Genomic DNA, 23971 nt, shown 5'->3' with positions numbered 1-23971 from the left:
GGCATGACCCTGGCTTCTAGTGAGGGCTTTGTGCTTCATTATAACACAGTGGACAAAATCAAAGAGGAAGAGAGAAGAGAGAATACCCGAGGGTCTTCCTGGCTTTATAACAACCAACTCTAGAGGGAACTAATCCACTCCCAAGAGAACTAATCCAGTCTCACTAGAGCAAGAATTCACTCACTCCGGCAAGAACATCACCAAGCCATTCATGAGGGATCCACCCCAAAAACTGAAACACCTCCCAGGCTCCAACTCCCAACACTGCCACACTGGGGGACCAAGTTCTAACATGAGTGTTGGTGGAAACAAACTATATCCAAACCACAGCAAATATTATGCAACTATATAAAGGAATGAAGTACTGATACATGCTACAACACAGATGGACCTTGATATACTATGTGAGAAAAGCTTGACACAAAAGCCCACATACTTTTTTTCATATAGCATGTATAAATACAATAAATATCAGTATGTTTTAAAGTCTGTATTACTTGCTAGAGTGTAAATGCCATGAAGGCAGGGAATATACTTGTTTAATTTGCCAAATATGTTTTATCACTTGGCTCAATGACTTTTACATAGTAGAATCTCAACTATTGAATGAATGAACAAATGTTGTTCACTTTTAATATACTTCAGTAGTTCCCCAATGCACTCATAATAAACTCTCAACTCTTTACTAAAGCTCATAAGCCCCATATGATTTGGCCCACATTTCTTTCTAGTCTTACTCTGACTTTACTTAATAATCTATGTTTCAGGCACCTTGCTGAGTGCTGGGGACACAATGGGAAGTAAGATAGACATAGCACCTTACCTTTATGAAGTTTATAAACCGGAAGGAAATATAAAGTAGTAAGATTAGAGAAAAACAAGGTATTAAGTATCATGAGACCCTAACAGGTATACCTGACCTGGATTGTGAGGGGGGAAAGGGAAGTTCAGGAAAGCCTTCTGGAAAAAGTAGTATTTATATCAAAACACGAAAGATGAGGAATTAGCTGGGCAAAGAACAGGACAAGTTCCAGAAAAAGGGAAGGGCATGTAAGAATCAAACACCAAAACACATAGGGATCCAAAAAAAATTATTTTTGTAAGACCAGAATATGGAATTATTCAGGTAGGAAGGGATGGAAAATATACTGCTATCTGCTGTCTTGTGAAAAACAAAATATAAAAGTAAAAATATTGTTAAAGAATATATGTAATCATGGTCAAAAAACAATAATTAAAATGGAAGGTTCTATTGGACATCATAAATATTTTCCATCAGGCCTGTATGAATACATGTCTCCTATATATTTCTAGTCTGAAAGCAGACGATTCAAACTTTTTCTTATTTATAGTAAAAATTAGATGAAATTGAGAAATGCATTTTTCAACCATTCCAGATTCTAATCTCATTTTACTTCAAACATTTCATTGACTGGCTCAGTTTTAATTCTGGAACTCTAGATAGTATGTGTTTAAAAGCAAACAATGCGTTGAGAATTATAAGTCACAGTATGCCTGAGTGTCCATACTAGTACCATAATGTTAAGAATAACTACCTCTGACACAAATATATTACATGAAAATCAGCTAATGGTATAACAGCGGCTCTTTGTTCCAGAACAATTTTGAATTTAAAGTTAAAAGACAATTTATTTTCTTGTGTCACAAAATTTTTAACAAAGGTATTTTAAAAACCAACGTTAAGTAAAATTCAGTGAGGAAATAAACACTGATGTAAGCTTATATATTCATTTAAAAATTTTTACTTATAAAGTCCGGCTATTTGCCAGTTTCAGATATATTTATATAAAATGATAAAGACAGGCAATACATGCCTGTCTTGCAAGGACAATATAGTTGATTATTTATTAAAAAATTGTTTGAATCCCTTTTATGAGTCTACTAACACTTGGAAGATCTTTCTGTGATGATGAGAGCTCAGCCAAGCCAGAATAAAAATATTCAGTACAAGTGAATTATGACTTCAAATAATACCACCACCTTACATTCATGTTTCATTTTTTAAAAGTATTTTCATCTTTCGTCCTCGTATCTCTCAGAAGTTAATACCTGTTCCATTTTCAGATGAGGAAACTGTGCCCAAAGGAAGGAATACATGTGACTTTTCCAGGGTATTTACTGAATCAGTACTGAATTAAAATTTTTTTCTATTGGATCACTGCTTACTCTTGGTCCAGTGGGAGGTATCTTTTTTTTTTCAATCAGGAATGATCTGAGTATTTGCCAGCAGCCAAATAATCCCAACAGACTACAATTTTTTGAGTAATTGATACTATAAATATTTAAAAGAAATGATGGTCTATTTTATTGTCATCAAGCTTCTGAACAAACCTCTTGATAATTACGAAATGTCCTACAAAAATTATGTTGAATATATGGCAGTCAAATGGATGACATGGATGAGGAAAGCAGAAAGAGACTAGAAATCAACATCTCAATCCAGCCTTCCAAAAGGTAGAATCCACGACTTCCTTCTCCTTCATCATTTCAAAACCCCATGGCAGTGAACCCCAAACTGAGGCCCGAGGGCGGATGCACCAGATTTCATTCCCAGGCTCTCATGGGCTTTATCTATTATGGGAAAATGGAGAGTCTGGGAAGAGGGGGAAAAAAAACAAAGACAGACGCGGTTTACCTTGCCCTACCTCCCTCTCCTCCTGGAATAAGGTGATGCAGCGAAGAAGCCATCTTTCAATGCTGTCAGGGCTCCGCCAAGTCAGGTCAGAGGACCTTGAAACCCCCCAGAACTCTCTCCTTTTTTTCCCCGCTTCACCTTTTCCCTCTCCTTTCGGTGACTTCTCTCCCTGCTTCCCATCCCCTCTTCTAAACTAGCGTTGCCCAGTGACATCTCACAGCCAACCCAAGACCATCTTCAGGGCCCTGGCAAGGAGGGTAGGACAGAGCCTTGGGGAGTCGTCACCTTTTGAGGTATCTGGCGTCCTCCCCTTGCATGGCGGCAGCGGTAGCGGCGTGGGGAGGATGGGGTGTCTGAGAGGCAGGCGCGGCTATTTCCGGGGACGGTGACCAAAGTACCCTCACACCCAGAGGTGATGACAGTCCTGAGGCCTGCAAGGCGGGGCAGCAGCGGCGCTTTGGTTACCACGGTGAAGCCTCCAGCTCCTCCCACAGCTTCTGGGCCCCAAAACACTGGAGCGGCCCAGACCCGCCCAGAGTCGCCTATGCCGGGCCGTCAGGACGCATGCGCTTGCTCTGCACCATTTATATGCGCAGGCTCAGTCTGAGGCGCTGGCCTCCGAGTTTGACGCACCGGGGAGCGGAGCAGGGAAGTTTTGGTGCACATTTGAGCGTCCGTGAATAAGGAGTGGCTCCGTAGTCACCGCCCCCTTGAGGATGGGAATAGAAAGGGCTGTCAGGTCAGCTTGAAAGGACGGAGGGGAATCCGAGAACCTGTTATCCAATGCTACAGAGCAGTCCAGTCCTAGCTAATAAGGGAGGTTTCTATTTGGCGGCCTGGATTGCACTGACGGCACTTACAAGCTCTAATTTGTGGAGATAATCTGACCCGTGTACAAAATGGATATAATTAATATCTACCTTGAAGGTGGCAAGTCTGTCACTTTGATGTCTTAGATCTAGAATACACCTCTCCCCAACCAAAACAAACAAACAAACAACAACAACAAACAGTTCCTGAAATTCCAACTCCACCAATTATCCCTAACTCAAGGTATGTTTAGAATTGCTTCTTCTGAGGCAGGCAATTGTGAGCAGTGCAGGGCATAGGAAAGAAGGATTCTTTTATAACTGAATGTTCTCTGGTTTAAGATCTATTCCCATGAGTTCAGCTATTACGTCTATGCAAATGATTTAGGTTCATTTATTTGATAAATGTGAATTGAGGGCTGGCTGTGTGCCAAACACCAAACCAAGTTCTAGGGATGCAAAGAAAGCATCTCCACTCCCCCTCCTCACCTATAATCTTGTCACTTATTCACTGTCTTCTAGTCCTGTTTTCTCAATTGCCTCGAGACGTGCATGTAGTTGCTCTGCTGCTTTTTTCAAATGCAGTACGTTGATGCAATTATTGATTATCCGTTATGTGTAAAACACCATGTTAAGGCACTGCATGGTATATTAAATATAGAAATACAGTCCTTACCCAACAAAATATATTTTTATCTTCCCACCCATTCACACCAGCTACAACACTATTTCTGTAGATGTTATAGTCATTCTTTATTCTGCCAGGGAAGAAAATTTGAAGGTAATTTTAACTCCTTCCTCTGTATCATGCCCTCTTACTAAAGTGTTACAAAATTCTATCTTTTCTTCCTTCAAGATATTCAGGTAGTCCAGTTTTTTTCTCCATTCTTACTTCTACCAATAGTCTAACCACTTTATACCTAGAGTACTGCAAGTCCTTCCTCACTGGACTTCCTATTGTTTGTTTTTCTAAATATTAATTCTGCAAAATGATGTAAAATTTTACAAATTATCATTTATGACAACTTTAACGGTAATATAGCAGGCTAGATTACTTTAAAACCTTCACAATACCTAAAATTGAAAGACAAAAATATACATTAAAATGCATAGATAATATAAGAAGGATTTTTGGAATGTAAGTCATCTCCTTGAGCTCAGAGAATTTATTTTGTTCACTTTTGTATTCAGCCTATAGTTGTCACTGAAAAAATATTTGGTGTTGAAAAAATGCAAACCTGAGCTTGAAAAAATGCAAATCTGAGCTGGAAAAAAACAACAGCAACAACAAAAGCCTAGAGAAAATGCCCAGAGGCCAGAAGGAAAAGAGATGGCTGGAAATGGAAACCAGAGCAATAAATAGATAACTGAAACTGGGACTGAACTAGATAAGCTGTCTGTCTATGGCAGGAAAAGTACAAGATGAGTCTGGAACATTTTATGCTTGACAGTAAGGACATAGAAAAAGACTAATAAGATTATGTAAAAAGGACACTGGTGAATTTGAGGCAATTTGGGTATCAAATGGAATTACTGGGATTGATTTAACACATTAAATAAATAAAAAAATGAAATCCATAATGATACCCAACAACATAGAAAAACATGGAAAAAAGAACCCTGCTTCCATTGGAGGCAACTACTACATCAGATCTTCACTCTGAAAACTGGTAATTAAAAGAAAGAAACACTTAATCTAATTCTTTTGGAAATAAACTGGATTTCACCTCCTTTTGACAAGGAAAAGCTCTTCTTAACAGAAAAATACCTGGTAGGAATGGAGAAAAATAATGATAGTTACTGTTTTGCAAGCCCCAATAAACAATGGATTCAAATAAGCCCTATTAATTTACTTTAAAATAATTTAAAGTGAGGCAAAGTTTTACCCCACATATTTCTTGATAATTCTAAAGGGAAAGAAATGTTACTTTACAATGAGGAGATCTGGCTGTCAGCATTTTAAACAGACAAGCAAATAGCACCATCAGTGACAGGCGAAGCCAGCTGGACATCTGGGTTGGATGGGGACTTGGAGAACTTTTCTGTCTAGCTAGAGGATTGTAAATGCACCAATCAGCACTCTGTGTCTAGCTAAAGGATTGTAAATGCACCAATCAGCACTCTGTAAAAATACACCAATCAGCGCTCTGTGTCTAGCTAAAGGATTGTAAATGCACCAATCAGCACTCTGTAAAATGGACCAATCAGCAGGACGTGGGTGGGGCCAAGTAAGCAACTAAAACCTGGCCACCAGAGCCAGCAGCGGCAACCTGCCTGGGTCTGCTTCCATGCTGTGGAAGCTTTGTTCTTTCGCTCTTCACAATAAATCTTGCTGCTGCTCACTCTTTGGGTCTGCACCACCTTTAAAGAGCTGTAACACTTGCCGCGAAGGTCCACGGCTTCACTCCTGAAGTCAGCAGGACCACAAACCCACTGGAAGGCAGAAACTCTGGACACATCTGAACATCTGAAGGAACAAACTCTGGACACACCATCTTTAAGAGCTGTAACACTCACCGCGAAGGTCCAGAGCAATTCTACTCCTAGTTCTATACTTCAATATTTCTTCCAATATCATTGGAGAAATATTGAACTAGTAGAAAATGAAAAATGGAAAAACAATAACGAAATACTTTGGCAGGAGAATGAATGAATACATTTGAAATATTCACACAATACAATAATATGCAGCAGAGAAAGTTGATGAACTTGAACTTTACATATGTCATTGCTGAATATTAGAAAAATGATACTGAGTGAAAAATTGTAGAATATTAAATACAGCATGATGCTTTATTTAAATTGTACGATAATTTATATACACTAAAATGCATTCTTCTTGGCCTACAGTTCTCTAAGTTTTGACAAACTCGTAAGTCACATAATTACCCACATAATCAAACTATAGAGCAGTTCTGTCATCCTCCAAAATTCCCTTGTATTCCTCTGGAGTTGTCTTATCCCCACAACCCCAGGCTCTGGTAAATACTGATCTGTTTTCTGTTCCTATAATTTTACCTTTTCCAGAATGTCATCTAAATGTAATCATAGGAGCTGTAACCTTTTGAATCTAGTTTCTTTCATTTAGCGCAATGCATTTGAAGACAATCTATGTTGTTTTTCAGTCCTTTTTTTTTTTTTTTTTTTTTTTTTTTGTTAGGTACTATGCCATGGTATGACTGTACCACAGTTTATTCATTCGCTAGTAGAAAGACATTTGAGTTGCTTCTAGCTTTTAGCAACTATGAGTAAAGCTACTAAAAAAATTTACATACAGATTTTTGTGTTAATTAGTTTTCTTTACTCCTGTTCAATTATCTAATAATACATTTACTTAGTTGTATGGTAAATATATGAATGACTCTGTACAAAACTGCCAAACTGTTTTCCAAAGCGACTGCCGTTCTGCATTTCTACCAACAATGTATGAGTTCAGATTTAGCCAAATCCTTTCCAGCACATGGTATTTTGGAGTTTTTTAATTTGTCTGTTTACTCTCATCATTCTAATAAGTGTGCAGGGCTATCTCACTTGATTTTAATTGCATTTCCCTGATTATTAATGGTATGAACATATTTTCACATGTTTAATTACCATTTCTATACCATTTTTGAATTCTTTTCAAATTTTTTGTCATTTTTAATTTATATTTTTGCCAGACTGATAAACTGAGCACAGAGATATCAACAAATAAGTAGATAAAGATAGGACAAATTACTAATATCTGAAATGAAAGAAGGGACATCATTCAGATTCTACTGGTATAAAAATGATAATTTGAAAATTATGAACTTTATACTAATAAATTTAATGACTTAAATGAAATAAGCCAATACCTTGAATGATATTTATTGAGATGGTGACAAGACAATAGCAAAGACTTGGAACCAACCCAAATGTCCATCAATGACAGACTGGATTAAGAAAATGTGGCACATATACACCATGGGATACTATGCAGCCATAAAAAAGAATGAGTTTGTGTCCTTTGTAGGGACATGGATGCAACTGGAAACCATCATTCTCAGCAAACTATCGCAAGAACAGAAAACCAAACACTGCATGTTCTCACTCATAGGTGGGAATTGAAGAATGAGAACACTTGGACATAGGAAGGGGAACATCATGCATCACGGCCTGTTGTGGGGTGGGGGGAGGGGGAGAGATAGCATTAGGAGATATACCTGATACAAATGACGAGTTAATGGATGCAGCACACCAACATGGCACATGTATAGATATGTAACAAACCTGCACATTGTGCACATGTACCCTAGAACTTAAAGTATAATAAAAAAGAAAAAAAAAGATGGTGATACGAACAAAGATAAAATGTTAAAGCTCTTTATCTCTTAAAGAAATAGAATACCTAATAACAATATTTTCCACAAAATACACTTTGGACACAAATAGCTTCACTTATGCATTCTACCAAGCAAGTAATGAAGATAATGTCAATTTACATACTTTCTGAAAATATAAAATGAAAGCATATCTCCCAACTAATCTTAAAAGGTCAACATTATCCTGATACCAAAATTAGAAACTGATATTACAAAATAAGAGCTACAAATATCCTTAGTGAACATATATGCAAAATATTTAACAAAATACTAGCAAATCAAACCAGCAATACATGAAAAGAATGCTATGACCAAATGGGGTTTATCCCAGGAATGCAAGGTTGGTTTAACACATGAAAATCCAATAATTAATTTGCCATATTGCTATATAGTTTGCATACTTGACCCTCCAAACCTTATGTTAAAGTTTGATCTCCAATGTTGGAGACAAGGCCTAATGGGAGATGTTTGGGTGATGCAGGCAGATCCCTCATGGATGACTTTGTACTGTCCTTGTGGTAATTAGTGAGTTATTGCTCTATTAGTTCCTGTGAGAGCTGGTTGATAAAAAGAGCCTAGCATTGCCCCCACCTCTTGCCTCCTATCTTGCCATGTGATCACTGCACATGCTGGCTCCCTTTCCCCTTCTACCTTGAATGGAAGCAGCCTGAAGCCCTCACCAGAAGCAGATACTAGCACCATACTTCTTGTACAGCCTGAAGAACAATGAGCCAAATAAACTTTTCTTTATAAATTACATAATCTCAGGTATTCCTTTATAGCAACACATATGAACAAAGACACATATTAACAATGTAAAGGTAAAAAATCATATGGTCATCTCAACAGAAGCAGAAAATTAATATGATGGAATTCATGATTTTAAAAAACTATTAGCAATCTAAGAATAGAAAGTGACTTCTTCACCCTAATAAAGCATACTTATATGGGTTTACTTCTGGGTTCTCTATTATGTTTCATTGGTCTACATGTCTTTTTTATGCCAGTATAAGACTGTTTTAATTACCATAGCTTTGTAATATATATTGAAATCAGGAAATGTAATGCCCCAATTTTTCTTCTTCTTTCTCAAGATCATTTTGGCTTTTTGGAGTTCTTTGTGGAGTTCCATATGGACTTCAGGGTTTTTAAAAAATATTTCTGTAAAAAGAATGCCAATGTATTTTGATAAAGATAGCATTGAATGTGTAAATTGCTTTGTCAAGTATGGATTTTTTTAAACAATATGAAGTCTTTCAATCTAAAAACAAGGGATGTCTTTCCATTTATTTGAACAGTTTTGGTAGATTTATCCCTAGGTATTTATTGTTTCAGGTGATATTATCAGTAGTGTTTGAAAAACCATATAGGTTGGAAAGGAAAAGTAAAACTATTTTGATTTACAGATAAAAAGCTACTAGAACTAAGAATTAGTAATATCATAGAATACAAAGTTATTACAAAAATCAGTTGCATTGACTCATACTAGCAATGAATAATTGAAAAATAAAATTTATAAATACCATTGATAATATCACCAGAGAGCGATAAATACATAGGGATAAATCTACCAAAATTTGTTCAAGACCTGTGCACTGAAAACCATGAAACAGCACTAACAGAAATTAAAGATGCCCTAGGAAAGTGTAAAACTGTGTCATGTCTATAGATTGAATGATTCAATATTGTTAGAACATCAATTTTCCTCAAATTTATAGATTCTATATAATTTCAATCAAATAGTGGCAATATTTTTGTTTACAAATTGACAGGCTGATTATTTTATATGAAAATGCAAAGGACCTCTAATAATTTACACAATTTTGAAGAACAAATTTGAAGGACGTCATGATTAAAAGACCTACTATAACTTTATTAGTCAATTCAATGTGTATTGGCATAAGGACATACACATACATAGATTAATAGAAGATAATAAAAAATAAAGAATAGAAAGAGAATGACTCAATTATGGTTCAGTTAACTTTTCAGATAATTTCTTAAAACTTTTTTAAATTCACAGAAAATTGCAAAAACGGTACAGAGATATCTAGGTACCTTCACCTAGTTTCACCCAGTAGTTACATCTTCCATAAGTGTATTGTAATCAGAAACCCAAAAACTGGTATCAGTACAATGTATGTATATAATTCCATTTTGTCACGTGTATAAACTCCTATAACCACTACCTCAATCAGTATCTAGAATTATTCCATCACCACAAACATCTACTGAAATCTACATTTCACTGGATTGAATGAAGTGTAGAAACTGCATCTCCCTTTAAGTCAGTTTACTCTCTTCCATTTTTAATAAAATTATCTTTAAAATTTCCTTTACATACATTTAGAACTATATCAGTGCTATCATTTTGCTTTAATCATAAAACAATTTAGAAAACTTAAGAGAAGGAAGGTCTATCACCAAAATTTAAAACTTCCCTTTGAAAGACACCATTAAGAAATGAAATGGTAAGTCACAGACTGAAAGTATTTGCTGTAAATCCATACGACAAAATAATTATATTCATGATATAAAGAGAACTATCACAAGCCAACAAAATATCTAAACAACCTAGCTAAAAGTGAGCAATTGATTCACAAAAATGTCATAAAAGGAGATAGCATGGCTAGCTAATAAGCACATGATGACTCAACTTCATTAGTCATCATGGAAACAGAAATTTAACCACAGTGAAATACACTATTACACACCTGTATTAGTTTTCTGTTGCTGCAACAAAAAATGGCAACAAACTTAGTGGCTTAAAACACAAATTTATTATATTACAGTTCTGTAGATCAGAAGTCTGCAATGAATCTCACTGAGTTAAAATCAAGATACTAAGAGGGATTTATTTTTTTCTGGATGCTCTAGAAGAGAATCAGTTTCCTTGCCATTTTCAGCTGTTACAGGCCATCCACATTCCTTCACCGATGGCCTCTTTCCTCCATCTTCAAAGCCAGCAGCAGTGGCCCAAGTCCTTTTCATTATTGCCATCTCACAGGTCCTTCTTCTCTTATCACATCTCTCTGTGACCACAGTCAGGAAAGGTTTTCCACTTTTAGGGATGCATGTGGACCCCACTGGAGAATTCAGGATAATCTCCACATGTTAAAGTAGGTCCTTAACTTTAATCACATCTATCAAGTTCATTTGCCATGTAGATAATATATTTACAATTTCCAGAGATGGGATGTGAGCACTTTCTTGGGTGGGGGGTGGGAGAGGGGACGGTGAGAGGGATGGGAGCATTATTTTACCTGCCACAATACCTACTACCATAATGATTAATATTAAATTGTTGGACAATACCAAGTGGTGGTAAGAATGTGGAGCTACCGAAGTTCTAATACTTGTGAGAATGCAAAATGGTACAACCTTTTGGAAGACAGTTTTATAGTTTCTTCAACAGTTAAGTGCGTATTTACAATACAACCAGCAATTCCACTCCTATGTATCTACCCAAGAAAAGTGAAAACATATGTCCACAACAATTGCTTGCAAATGTTCATGGTAGCTTTATTAATAATGACAGAAAACTTGAAACAATCCAAATGTCTAACATGTCAATTGATACAAATTGTGGGATATTCACACAATGGATACTACTTAGCATTAAGAAAAACCAAAACTATTGATATATGCAACATGAATAAATCTTAAAACTCATTATGATGAAAGAACCATATAGTTTGATTCCATTTATAAGAAATTCTTGAATAGAAAAAAAAAACCCTGATCTACTATGACAGAAAGCAGATAACTGGTTGCCTTGTGCTAGTGATAGTGGGTGGATAGACTGCAGCTAGGCTGGAGGAAACTTTAGGGTAATGGTTACCCATGTGAATACAATTATTAAAACTCATCAAGATGTATACTTGCATTCATTTTATTGCATGTAAATTTTTAAAATTGTGTATCAAAATAAATTATACATCTACTTTGTTGTATATAAATTATTTCTCAGTGTGATTTTTTTAAAAGATACGATGAGCAAGGAAAAAAGTAGTAAGCCAAATGGGTGGATTAAACAGCATATTAAACAGTTGGCTGGGCACGGTGGTTTACACCTGTAATCCCAGCACTTTGAGGGCCAAGATGGGAGGATCACTTGAGGTCAGGAGTTCGAAACTAGTCTAGCCAACATAGTGAAACCCCCATCTCTACTAAAAATACAAAAATTAGCCAGGCATGGTGGCGCATGCCTGTAATCCCAGCTACTTGGGAGGCTGAGGCACAAGAATCGCCTGAACCCAGGAGGCAGAGGTTGCAGTGAGCTGAGATCATGCTGCTGCACTCCAGCCTGGGCAACAGAGTGAGACTCTGTCTCAAAAAATAAATAAATAAATAAATAAAATAAAATAAACACAGTTGAAGAGAAAATTTGTAAATAATAAGAGGAAATAATGCAACACAGTGTGATAGAGAAAACTAGCTCTTAAAAAAGAGGTTAAGAAATGGGAAGGATAACATGTAAGGATCCATATGCTTTTAATATGACTGCTGGAAAAAAAGAATAGAGAGACTAGAGACAAGCCAATATTTAAGACTGGAAAACATCCTGAGTTAATCAAAGACATGAACCCCAAGCAGGATAAATAAAAGAAATTCATTACCGAAATTAGAGAATTCCAGAGATAGAGATCCCAGAAGCCATCATCAGTTAGTAATTTTGTGTGTGTTAATTTTGCATTTCTATTTTGTTCTCATCTCCCAAATGGATTATAAATTGCCGAGTGAATAAACCAATCTCATTCAGCACTTGGAATCCCATTCTTGTATGGTGTAGTGTCTAAGAACCTGAATTCTTCTGAGGTAAGAACTTGATTACTGTGCCTGTTCTACCACTTACTTACTTTTGACCTTGGGCAAGTTAAACTCTGTAAGTTTCAATTTTCTCATCTATAAAATAAGGGTAATAGTCTTTATATCCTAGAGTTATTGTAATGTTAAATGAGATAGCATACCCAAATTTATACCAGTGTATTTATTACATTAAGGGGAGTAATTGATATTAGCTGAATCAGGTGTTTGCAAACTTAATTTATTACCTACCTACCATTTATTAATTACCACCTACCATTTATTAATCATATGACTACCCACCCACTTATCCCTTATTAATTATATGACTCTGGACAAGTCACTTAAGCACTCTGTGTGTACTTCATTTAGAAAAATTGGGGTAAATACCCATATTGCCAAAGATTATTGCAAGGATACAAAGAGTTGATATTTTGTTAGAATCTTATAAATTTTAAAGTTACATGAAAACGATGATGTTATTATTATTTCAACTTTATTCTTAAATTTGTTAACTGTATTTTGAATACTAACCACAGTGGGGTGTTTAGAAATACTGAGAAAAGTGATTGCTGCCTCACAATTTTATACTTTGCCAGGAGAGAAAGAGTACAAAGATGCCTAACACCAATGACAGAATCATTTAAATGCAAATAATATGCCCATTGATACACCAATATGCTAAAGATGGTTTCTGAGGGCTTTAGAGATACAGGAGTCAGTCTGGGTTGCATTGGGAAGCCTTTTGTTAATACCATAGTTTGTTCCATCAAGCAAAAGTCTTTTTCCTAGAAGCCTTTTTGTAAGCTTCAGATGCAGTAAAGTGCCTTCTCTGTTCTACTGTATATACTCTATTTTATGGGCATTATTTGTTTATACCTCTATGCTCTCCAATAAGAGGAATTAAAAAGGCATAAAATCATGGATTTCCAATCACAGTGCATGGCACATGGTACTAAATAAATGGCAACTGCTGCTATATCAAATACAGTTACTGCCTTCAAGGAGCACATGAACTAGTCACTAGGTATATAAACAATTATTGACTATATTAATGCTTTCATAATAGCAGCATGACATGAGTAGGACGTTGGCACAAAAGGGAATAATCCACTTATCTTGGAGGATAGAGACTCAGAGTAGGACTCACAAAGGCTGAATAAAATTTTGCTTAGCAGAGAGCATAACATGGATATTATAGGGAAAGGCAATAGTACATACAAGGACACAAAATCATGAAATATCATGGTACAGTTAGGTACCTGTATGTAGTTTGAGACAGAATTAGGTTTGGGTGGAACAGCATGAAAAATAAGTTGGGAAAAGACAGCAGGGGCAAGATCATGGAGAACCTGGTATACGAGAACATGGTATTTGAATATTTCCTGCAGACATGAGGACCCATTGAAGAATTTTAATATAAAAATGTCATATGCTGAGATTTATTACTTTCAGCAACATTCATTGCTCTATATTTTATCTACACAGCAACAAAAAGCAGAGGGGTAAGAATTACATTTAAAAAATACTCCAAATATGTTGTTTATAAATTTCAATCCTGATTTGCTCCAACAGTACATAGAAAATCTTTCTTACCTTGTGATTGCCTTTGGGATGCCATCAAATGGCCAGTGGGGCCCAAGGAGCCCATATCCACTGGCTATTAATGCCATTTTCTGCCACCTTTCTAATTAGTTTGAGCTCATGTAGCACATCTTAATTCAAAGGAGATTTCAGTTAAAAGGACCCTTTAAAATAATTCTCTTCCTGGTGGTGGTAACCACTGTTTCAACTAGTATGACATAAGACAATAACTATGACATCATTGGGTTGCTCCTAGGATCAGGAGTGGGGCGTGGCCCGCTAGGATAATGAATAATGAATTCCTGTGCTTTTTTTCTTTCACCAGATTCTCTTATAGTCTGTATAACACTTTGAGAAAATAGTCATGCAAACTGATGAACCTTAAAGACATACAGTCAAATGAATGTGTTATTCAGTATGAATAATAGAGGTGTATTTAGTCACTTACACCCATATGTGCACACGCACACATCTGTATTTGTGAATTTGTATATGTGGATTTATACATATATGTTCAAGTGGAAGTTCCTTGCAGGAGAACATAGCTACCGTTATGCTTTCATGTGTATTCCTGTGCAGAGATGTACACAGCATGGTGAGGAAGGACTATCATCTGAGTGCATCCAGCCATATCAGCTGTATTTATTAATTTAAACAAAATTTATGAGCAGGTATTGCTTTAGATTTGGGTATGGAAAAATGAATAGACACAATTTTTGACTTGAATAGTTGTACCCAGATTCAGTGGGGATACACACAAAGTGAACAGATAAGTGAAATTTAAAGTCATATATTCTGTGGTAGAGCTATGATGTATCTCTATAGAAATCAAGGAGATGAGATGACTGTGGAATTGTTAGATACTTAATGCCGATTAGCAACAAGGCACTCTCCTAATTACTGATGCTATAAGAAGCATAAGATACAGATCTTATCCTACAGGAGTTACAAATCTAAGAATAGGCAATCAGGGAGCATGTAATTGACATCTCAGCCATATTTCCCACACACAGCTAATCCCTAGTCAAGTTTATTTTGTTCCCAATTTTCAACTGTTCTTATCTATTAATTTTGTTCTTATAAAGAAGATGGCATTTCATCTCTTTTCAATTTATAAACTCACAACTCATAAACTCACAGTGATAGACATTTCATTTGAGTTACAGATATGAAGGGGATCAGATCTCTCATTCAATACACATGTTTGGTGCATATTATGCATTTCAGGCACAATTTAGGGCTAAAGTAGTACCCCCAAAGATCATCTGACAGGATGGAATAAATTCAGGCAATGGCTTTATATAAGCATCCAGGGTTTCCTGCACAATCTTAGGAGCTCCTTCTTCACCTCTTTAAGAAAAGGTATTACCATAACAAAAGTGTTTGTGACATATCCTCAGAACCAGAGCTGCCAGTTCATTCCAGATTAGTTCCTGGTAACCGCCAACTGGCAATAATAACTTTGAAGTTGGATACAAAATATGAATCTATGCTTCCAGGGTTGAAATATATTTTGTTTCAATGGGTGACATAATTTCAGCTTTTTAAGTATGGGGCCAAAATTAAATCACATTATTTTAAAAATTTGACTTTAAAAATTTTACCTTTTGTGTTCTTTTTCTTCCCTCCCTCCCTCCTTCCCTTTTCCCTTTCCTTCCTTCCTTCCTTCCTTCCTTCCTTCCTTCCTTCCTTCCTTCCTTCCTTCCTTTTTTCCTTCCTTCCTTCCTTCCTTCCTTCCTTCCTTCCTTCCTTCCTTCCTTCCTTCCTTCCTTCCTTCCTTCCTTCCTTCTTTCTTTCCTTTCCTTTCAATAGCACATGTGTTATAGAAATAACTGCATATTGGAAATAGAATTGTCGGCAACTTTGGAAATTTTCTTCCAAACCCATGTCTCTTAAATATTGTCATCACTATATCAGGAAAGGAAGTAGATATATATCAAGGATCATGAGAAATGGTGGAAATAAATCAGAATCTTTCCTTGTTTGTTAGAAACATTTAAAAGTCATTTTTAGTTCACACCTCATTACCTTGTTCAAACTGCCTATTTTATTTTAGTTTTAAAAGGGAGAGGTAGAAAATAAAATGCTGGTACTTGCAACTCAGTCCTCTTCCTGCCTATCCTTCTCATTGGTGTATGAATTTTTCTTTCCAAATGAGTCAGACATTTGAGAGGATGTCAACATTGCTCTGAATAAAATATGCTAGTATACTATCAAAAAAACAAAACAAAGTAAACAAAATACTGCTTGTCCTCCTCACATTTGAAGACATTTATTGACATTAGTTCTCTTCAGGGTATGGTGATGTGTGTTTCTCTTTAAATGGTCTCTTGACTGAAACTTATCAAAGAATTTCCACCATAACCAAGTGGATATGCTGATGAAAATTATTTCTTATGAACTAAGGAAGCATTCACAGCATAAACATTTTTAGCAAAGTTGGTTTTATTTTACCTTATTAAAATATTCTCATAGATTCCAGAATACTTTTTGTTTTCAGACCTTGAGATATTGGGTTAGGATTGATTCCAAGGTGATTTTGCTGCCAGTTCATTTGCATTTATAATACCATAAAATTGAACAAATAAGAAAAGTCTGAACTAGGAAGTCAATTACAAACTAAAGGAACACATTCTATTCTATTTTGCTGGTCAATGTATTCAAAGCAAAGAAAAACAAAACAAAGCAGACTACAGAAAGTGCTCACTAAATAAGTTTTGAATGAACATTTATAGAGAAGAGAAATAATCAAATAAATGGAAATTTTCTGGTATTTTGTAATATAGCAGTAGGTCTGCATTTAAGTTGTTACATGCAGGCCAATAGAGTGAAGATTATACAGAAATTGGGGCTTTTGCATTTTTTCTCTTAAATGATAGTATTCCTCATGGATATAGTAGTTAACAAGAGGAAAGATTGCATGGTGGCTTTCTATTTACTTCTACAATACTGTAGTATACATTTACTTTGTTTCTATTCTATTGGTTTCTGCTGGCTCAAGAATAATATGCTTTATTGCATTAACAAACTCTATATACTTGTATGGAGGAAAAGGGGAGAAATATTTTTTGATGGCATAGTATGGGATAGGCACTAACAGAAACAAAACTGTAAGAGGGAAAATTATCCATATTTTACTGATGAGAAAGCAGAGATAGTTTGTACAAGTTATCAGTGCTTAGTTTATTTTTTATAAAATTGTATTTTACTTTTACCTTTCTATTATAAAGTAAAACACTAATACAGAAAACCACACAAGTCAGATGCAAAGTTAGTGAATTTTTATAAGGCAAACACCCTAGTAACCAGATCAAGACATAGAACTGTATCAGCCACCCCAGAAGCACCTCCATGTGCCCCTCCCAATGTTAACCCCTTTCATCTCTTCAAAAGTAATCACTATCCTGACTTTGATACCAGTCACATCTCTGTTTTACTTTAGGTTAAAACCCATGTGTGTAGCTCTAGAAATTATAGTTTAATTTTGCTCCTTTAAAAAATCTTGATGTGTCTGTTAAGTCTCTTTTAATTTAAATATTTCCCCTCTAGTCCTTTGTTTTCCTTAGAATAGATCTGTTTAAGAACCAACTCTATTTGACCCATAATGTTCCCAAATTCTGGATGTGCTGATTGCATGCTTATGATGGAATTTATTATATTTTTCTTGCAAATATGTGTTTTATGCTAATCATCAGCTGAATCCAACAGCTCAATTAGACTCATATATGATGATTTGAGTAATATAAGAAGTGGTGTATTATTTTCTCAGGCAACACAGAGTAACTGATGTTTACTTCTTTTTGGTGTCAGCAACCACTAATGGTCAAGGCCACCAGTATTTTTGCAATGTCTCTGTGGTCATTTTGGTTGTCTGAAGCTCATTCTCTAGTTTATTCCTTAGGAAGTACTCAGAGGAATAATATTTCTTGAGGTCTTTCATGTGGATAATAGTTGTCTGTGCTTTTTATATTTGAAGATCGCATTAACTGGTTATAAAATCCACAGCAGTAATTTTACTAGAATATGTTTTAATGTCAGTTATTCTGCATGGATGATTCAGTTACATGGTGCATTTTCTTTATGATTTAATTTTTTTCTTCTTTTGACTTTCTGTTTTTAATAGTTTTTTTTCTTTGACATTTTTGTCATTTTCAAATTATTTTTAGTTCTGTTTCTTTATGATAGGTTTTTACATTTGTAAATGATTTTAAATGATTTTAAATTTCTAATTCTTTCTTGAGTTGTATCAGCTTATTTCTGAGTTTTCAATACCATTTCATATTGTGTATCATTTTATATAGTTTGGCTTCTTTTGAGATAATATTTTGCAGTTTTGATCTTTCTTTCTCTCTCTTTATGTCCTTCTGGTGTGATTTCATTGTGATTGTATGAGATTTGACCTTGATATACTTAACTGTTTATTTTTTATCAAATTACTTTTTCTTGCTTTCTGAAATTCCCTAGCTTTGTTCCCCTTTGCCACTTTTATCTGTATTTTTTTTTCCTTTGAAAGAAGGAAAGAAAATATTGTCTATTACCTCTTTCCTGCTAAATTATGCTTCTAGTCTGAGGAGTTTCTCTTCAATATGGAGCCCTGTCCTGGAAAGAAACTCTGGTGGATCAGGTTTGAGAGCTCCTAGAGAATAAACTGCTGCAGAGCTGCTGCAAATTAGCAGATAATTAACACTCAGTGCAAATTTGTTGAGTGAACAAACTCCGCTCAGTTTCAGCCATTCTTCTCAGATTCACCTGTTGTACTTTCCAAGGATTATCTGTTGGATGTTTTTGTTTCTTTTGTTCTCAGGACCATCAAATGCCTTGTTACTTCCGCCTGATTTTTCCCACACAGATGCCAGTGACACACAAGTCTTGTGGTTGTTAGTAGTTTGTTTCTATCCACTTGTATTTTGAGGTTTGCATTGTATCCTGTTACACAGATTTGTTGGAATTTTGGTTTTGCTGTCTAGTTGCTTGCTCTTTTTAATGTGGTGATCTGGGAAGAAACAAGAAACTATGCTGCCACTGTCATCTTCCCAGGATACTACAACAGTTAATCTTTTTATAGATGAGAAACCTGAAGCCCAGGGAATTAAAGTTATTTGCCCAATATTCCACAGCTAGCAGAAGGCGATAATTGTAAGTAAAGCACCTTAATTAGTGTCTGTTGCAGAAAACTGATTAATGCACGCTCTTTCCTTTCTCCTTCCTTCCCTCACTTTTCCCAGTCCTTCTTCCCTTCCTTCCTTGCTTTCAATTCTCCTGCCCTTTCTCCAGAGCCCATATTTAAACCCAGTTATTTCTGACTTCAAAGCCTCTGCAAATTCATTAAATGTGCTATACTTCTACCCCATACTGTGAAATCACTGGGGTTTTTAATTCAACAGAACTATTGAAACAAAATTAGTTTCACTAAAACCTACACCCATCTTGCTCTAAGAACATTTTCTTCTTTGCTGTTAAGCTCATATACTTTTCTAATAAAATCCACAAATGTCAAATTCTTTGACACATGCCTCATCAAAACATGACATGTTAGAAATAAATTGATGCCCCTAGTTCAATGAATCCACTTATAGGCATTATATATAATCCTTTAATTGCCTTCTCTCTTTTTAAAAAACCTTCTATCACCACCCAGGAAACAATATTTGACAAAAAGTAAATGAAATCTGAACCTGAAAAAGCTTGACTTCACTTCTGAATTTAAAATCCACAGAATTTAAAGATATTTTAAAGTTTGGGCAAAGTCAAATGCCCTGCTTTTGAAAAATCTTATAAAACTACTAGTTAACTGTTCAGCTTTGAGACACAAGTCCACAAAATCCGAAGCTCCATTAGTTAGGAAGCTTGGCTCCTGATAATACTTGATTGAAACTGATTCATTCAAAAGTTGAATGCACTTTGAAGGCTCCCAAATAATTTATACTGTATAACCTGTAACGTAGAAACTACAATTTACTAATTCTCCATAATCTTCTACAAAAGATTAATTAGAAATTAGATCTTAGGGAGCAGAGTTTTGCTTAAGGTATGAAATCGCCACACAAAACCTAAGGGATTCTATTTCCAGCCAATCCCTTTATAAAATCCTGTTCCAGCTTTTGACTCTGTAATGGATTGCCCAGGTTGGTGATATACCACACAGAAAATGCCATTTCCTTATTTCTTTCCCCCTTGAACTTCCTGCTCTAACTGTGCAGGCTTAGTTTATACTGTTTGAATTTACTTATTGTGGTTTGCATAAAATTATCCTTCACTCATCTACACGTAGTAGATAATGGTTATTTGCCTATAAATCTAACAGGTACTAAGTTTTATTTACCCTCCTGCACTGTGGGCATTCTCTGAACAAACGGGCTGTTGTTCTTGAAACATTTTCCATTTTTATGAGATTTGGAACTGTTAGAACTGTTTGGAACTGCTTGTTGCTTTGTGTGCTTTTTAGCAGCTTGAGGCTCCTTCTTTCACGGTGTTTACTCTGGAGCTGGTGTGAACAGAGGATTTTGGAAATGATAGAGATATCCTGGAGTGTGTCTTGGTACATGTAAAAGATTGCTTCTCTATGCTGCTGAGAGCTGCAGCAGAAGACACACAGACAAACACACAGGAGACACACAGACAAACACACTTAGTCATGAACGGTTGCACACCTACTCTCACTCTCTGATTTTGCATGTGCACGAGCAGGCCAGGAAACCTGACCCCATGTTGATTGGAACACTGCTTTGCATTTATTTCCAGAATATTTGGAATGGCACATGCACATATGTTTCTCATTAACGCTCATGTTTGATTGTTCTAAGAATATTTTAAAAATTAAATAAACCTGTATCAAAAACTGTCACTTTGTGTTAAAGAAGCACAATTAGGTCCCTTTGGGGGAGCAAACTGAAAAGAAAGAATGAGATGAAATATTTTGGCTTCTTTACATGTATTTCCGTAAATGAGAGTGGCATTAAGACCTAGTCATACATTTGAGGTTCAAGGGATTTTAAATAGCTTTTGAACAAATCAAGCACAAAGTAGCAGTACTTACACAAAGAAACTCATTTAAAACAGCCCATTAATGAAATGTGATTTAAAACCATGTCTGTTTTAAATATATGTTCAAAATTAAAAGTTACTGGGCCAGAAATGGAAAGTTAAGTAAGCTGATACCTGAATATAATAACTGTAATTGTTTCAACCCATAAGGGCATGATTTGGTAAATTATCAGACCTGGTATAATATACTTAGACCAAGAAGACTTCATAAATTTCTAAAAGTGCAGTTATTTGAATCTATCTTTATTTTACCTAACAACCTAAGGGCTGTCTCCAAACTCAACCTGGTAATGCTGTGGCCTTCTTAAGACAAAAAGGAGAAAAGCTTATGTATGTATATATGTATGTATGTATGCATGTATGTATCTGTCTCTATCTATCTATCTATCAATCATCTAGTTATATTCTATCATCATTTAGCTATCTAGCTATCATCTATATAGCTATCTATCATTATCTAGCTCTATATCTGAATCTAAGTGGCTAAGTCAAATATTTTGAGATCCAGGTATCAGGTTGATATTGCCTCCTGGCTCCTTACCTATCCTTTTATTTCACTCTTTTATTCTATACATTTTGGATAGTGCTTTGTGTATTAATTGTGTTTTTTATTTCCTATGTTTTACAATGGTTTGACATCTTGGGAGGTCATGGGGACTTAGGGAGGAACTGCCCCTCCCAGGTTTGTTGATTCCTAGACATTGCAAGCAACTTGCCTGTGAGCATGCTTTTGATATGCAAGTCAATCAACCAGAGCTCAGACTCTCACTAACCTCCTTTCTCAAATTCTCATACACCAAACCAACACTTCCCTGCCTTAAATTACCTGAGGACCAGGTACCAGACAACTGAATACCACCCTAGATGCCAGAGCCCTTTGAAATTATTCAAATCGTCCAATCCTAAGCTTGCTCAGTGTACCTACCCTACCTCACCCATTCCTTCCCACAGAAACCTAATACAGGCCCTGGTCCATATTTTCCCCTTCTTTCCTTCTGCCTCCCAACTGAGTGGGCACTTCCCCATGTGGCCCTATGTCACATGGCATGTTCCTTCCTCTTGGAAACTGTAATAAACTATCTTTTCAATGGAATAATTTCCTGATCTATTGGCCTCATCATGCCTGATTAAAACAAATCCTAGGTATATTTTAGCACACTTTGGCACTCTTCTCTATCATAGACTCCTGGCCTCTCTCTACCCATCTTTGTTTCGATTCTTAAAGACCTTTGAGACTCTATTAACAGACATGCTTACACAGCCCTTTTTGGTGAGGTGTACTCCTGTAAAACTCCAATCCCAGAGGAGTTCTTTGGTCTAGAGGTAGTTAAGTACCATCTTAGCTCCTGGACTTTATGGTGAAGATATTCCATCCTGACAGACCCAACCCAGTCTCCACTGCTGCCTCAGGAGTGGAGATGAGTTCAACTGTGAGATACTTTTCCTGCTGGAGCTGCTCCAGGCTCTGCTACCATTTCAAGCCCATGACTACGCTTACTTTACTAATCATTCTTCAGATCCCAATTCCCCCATAAAATGTAAGACCCCTTTGCCCAATCTTCCAAGCTCATTTCTGTCCTTTCTTGTATATTTTCTCCACTATCTCCACCCAACCATCTCCTTACCATCCATCCAAAGTCCTACCAATCCTTAAGTCCTCTATAAAATCTTCTTAAATAATAACTCCTCTCTCTGAATTTGATTATATTTAATTGAATATTTTCTCATTTGTTGTAATTTTCTCTTCATTTCACATACATTTTTCTTTTATAACTGGATCCCTAGATTTTAAAATACTTGGCGCTGTAAGGAAAGCTTGAAATTTGAAGTCAGAAGACTTGAACACATGTCCTGATTCAATTACTTAAAAGTTATATTAGTCTCCTCAGGCTGCTCTACAAAATACCACACTGTGATAGGTTTAAAGGATGGAGATTTATTTTCTCATAGTATTGGAGGTAAAAAATCCCAGATCAAGGTCTGGCATGGTCTGTTCCCAGTGAGGGCTCTCCTCCTCATTTGTAGATGGCTGCCTTTTCACTGTGTCCTAACATGTCTTTTTCTTGGTGTATGAGCATGAGGAGAAAGAAGAAGAGGGAGCTCGCTGATGTTTCTGGTAAGTACACTAATCTCATAGGATCAGGGCTCCATCTAACTTTAATCACTTCCCTAGAGGCCCCATCTCTAAAAACACCCACTTGGGGGGTGAGGGCTTTAACATACAAATTTTTGGAGGGCATAAACATTCCAAATGACTACAACAATATTTTTACATTTGAAAATGAGGAAAATACTACCCCACATTTCTTCCCAAACTCTACCAAAGGGCTGAATCATGTTAACTGCTCGAAAATAATTATTGCATTGAATTTTAAGTAAACAATTTTATTATTTGTATTTATGAAATTGATATTGCAGGATGAGAAGTAAATTTATGTCACCTGAGACCCTGATGTTAACTTTTCAGGTTTCAAGAGTTGAATCTCAGCTTTTAGAAAGGCTTTTGCAGCTGATTCTTTCCATTGCACATTAGGGCAAAAGGGCCTCTGGTGTCAAATTTTCTTTCTTTCTAAAAATAAATCTTTTAAATCTTTCCAGAGAAATTATCTTATTCCTCACACTGTCAGCCTAGCTTCACACTCTAGTATGAAAATCTCAGAATTCTAGCTGAAATATGGAGAGGCATTTTACAAATACACATATTTTTTAGAGGCCAGTTTTGTTCCACT

At 35.9% G+C, this 23971-nt stretch overlaps 1 protein-coding gene across 4 annotated transcripts in view; it reads right to left on the bottom strand.

Annotated features, from left to right (window-relative positions):
* Positions 1-14378, bottom strand: part of KIFAP3 (kinesin associated protein 3) — a 158730-nt gene extending 144352 nt beyond the window's left edge. For 2 of the 4 annotated variants that reach the window (XM_050783882.1, XM_050783907.1), the window contains exon 1: positions 14211-14378. In XM_050783882.1, coding sequence (XP_050639839.1) covers positions 14211-14287 — 77 coding nt within the window. In that variant the 5' untranslated portion in view covers positions 14288-14378. Of the gene's footprint in view, positions 1-2656; positions 2896-2941; positions 3281-14210 lie in introns of those variants that run through there. The other 2 variants (XM_050783900.1, XM_050783893.1) reach the window with 2 other exon arrangements.
* Positions 14379-23971: the final 9593 nt, after the last annotated feature.

This window comes from Macaca thibetana, chromosome 1, assembly GCF_024542745.1.
Source record: "Macaca thibetana thibetana isolate TM-01 chromosome 1, ASM2454274v1, whole genome shotgun sequence".
Taxonomy (NCBI): domain Eukaryota; kingdom Metazoa; phylum Chordata; class Mammalia; order Primates; family Cercopithecidae; genus Macaca; species Macaca thibetana.
The sequence above is the reverse complement of the archived record's forward strand: the minus strand, read 5'-3'. Positions and strand labels throughout refer to the sequence as shown.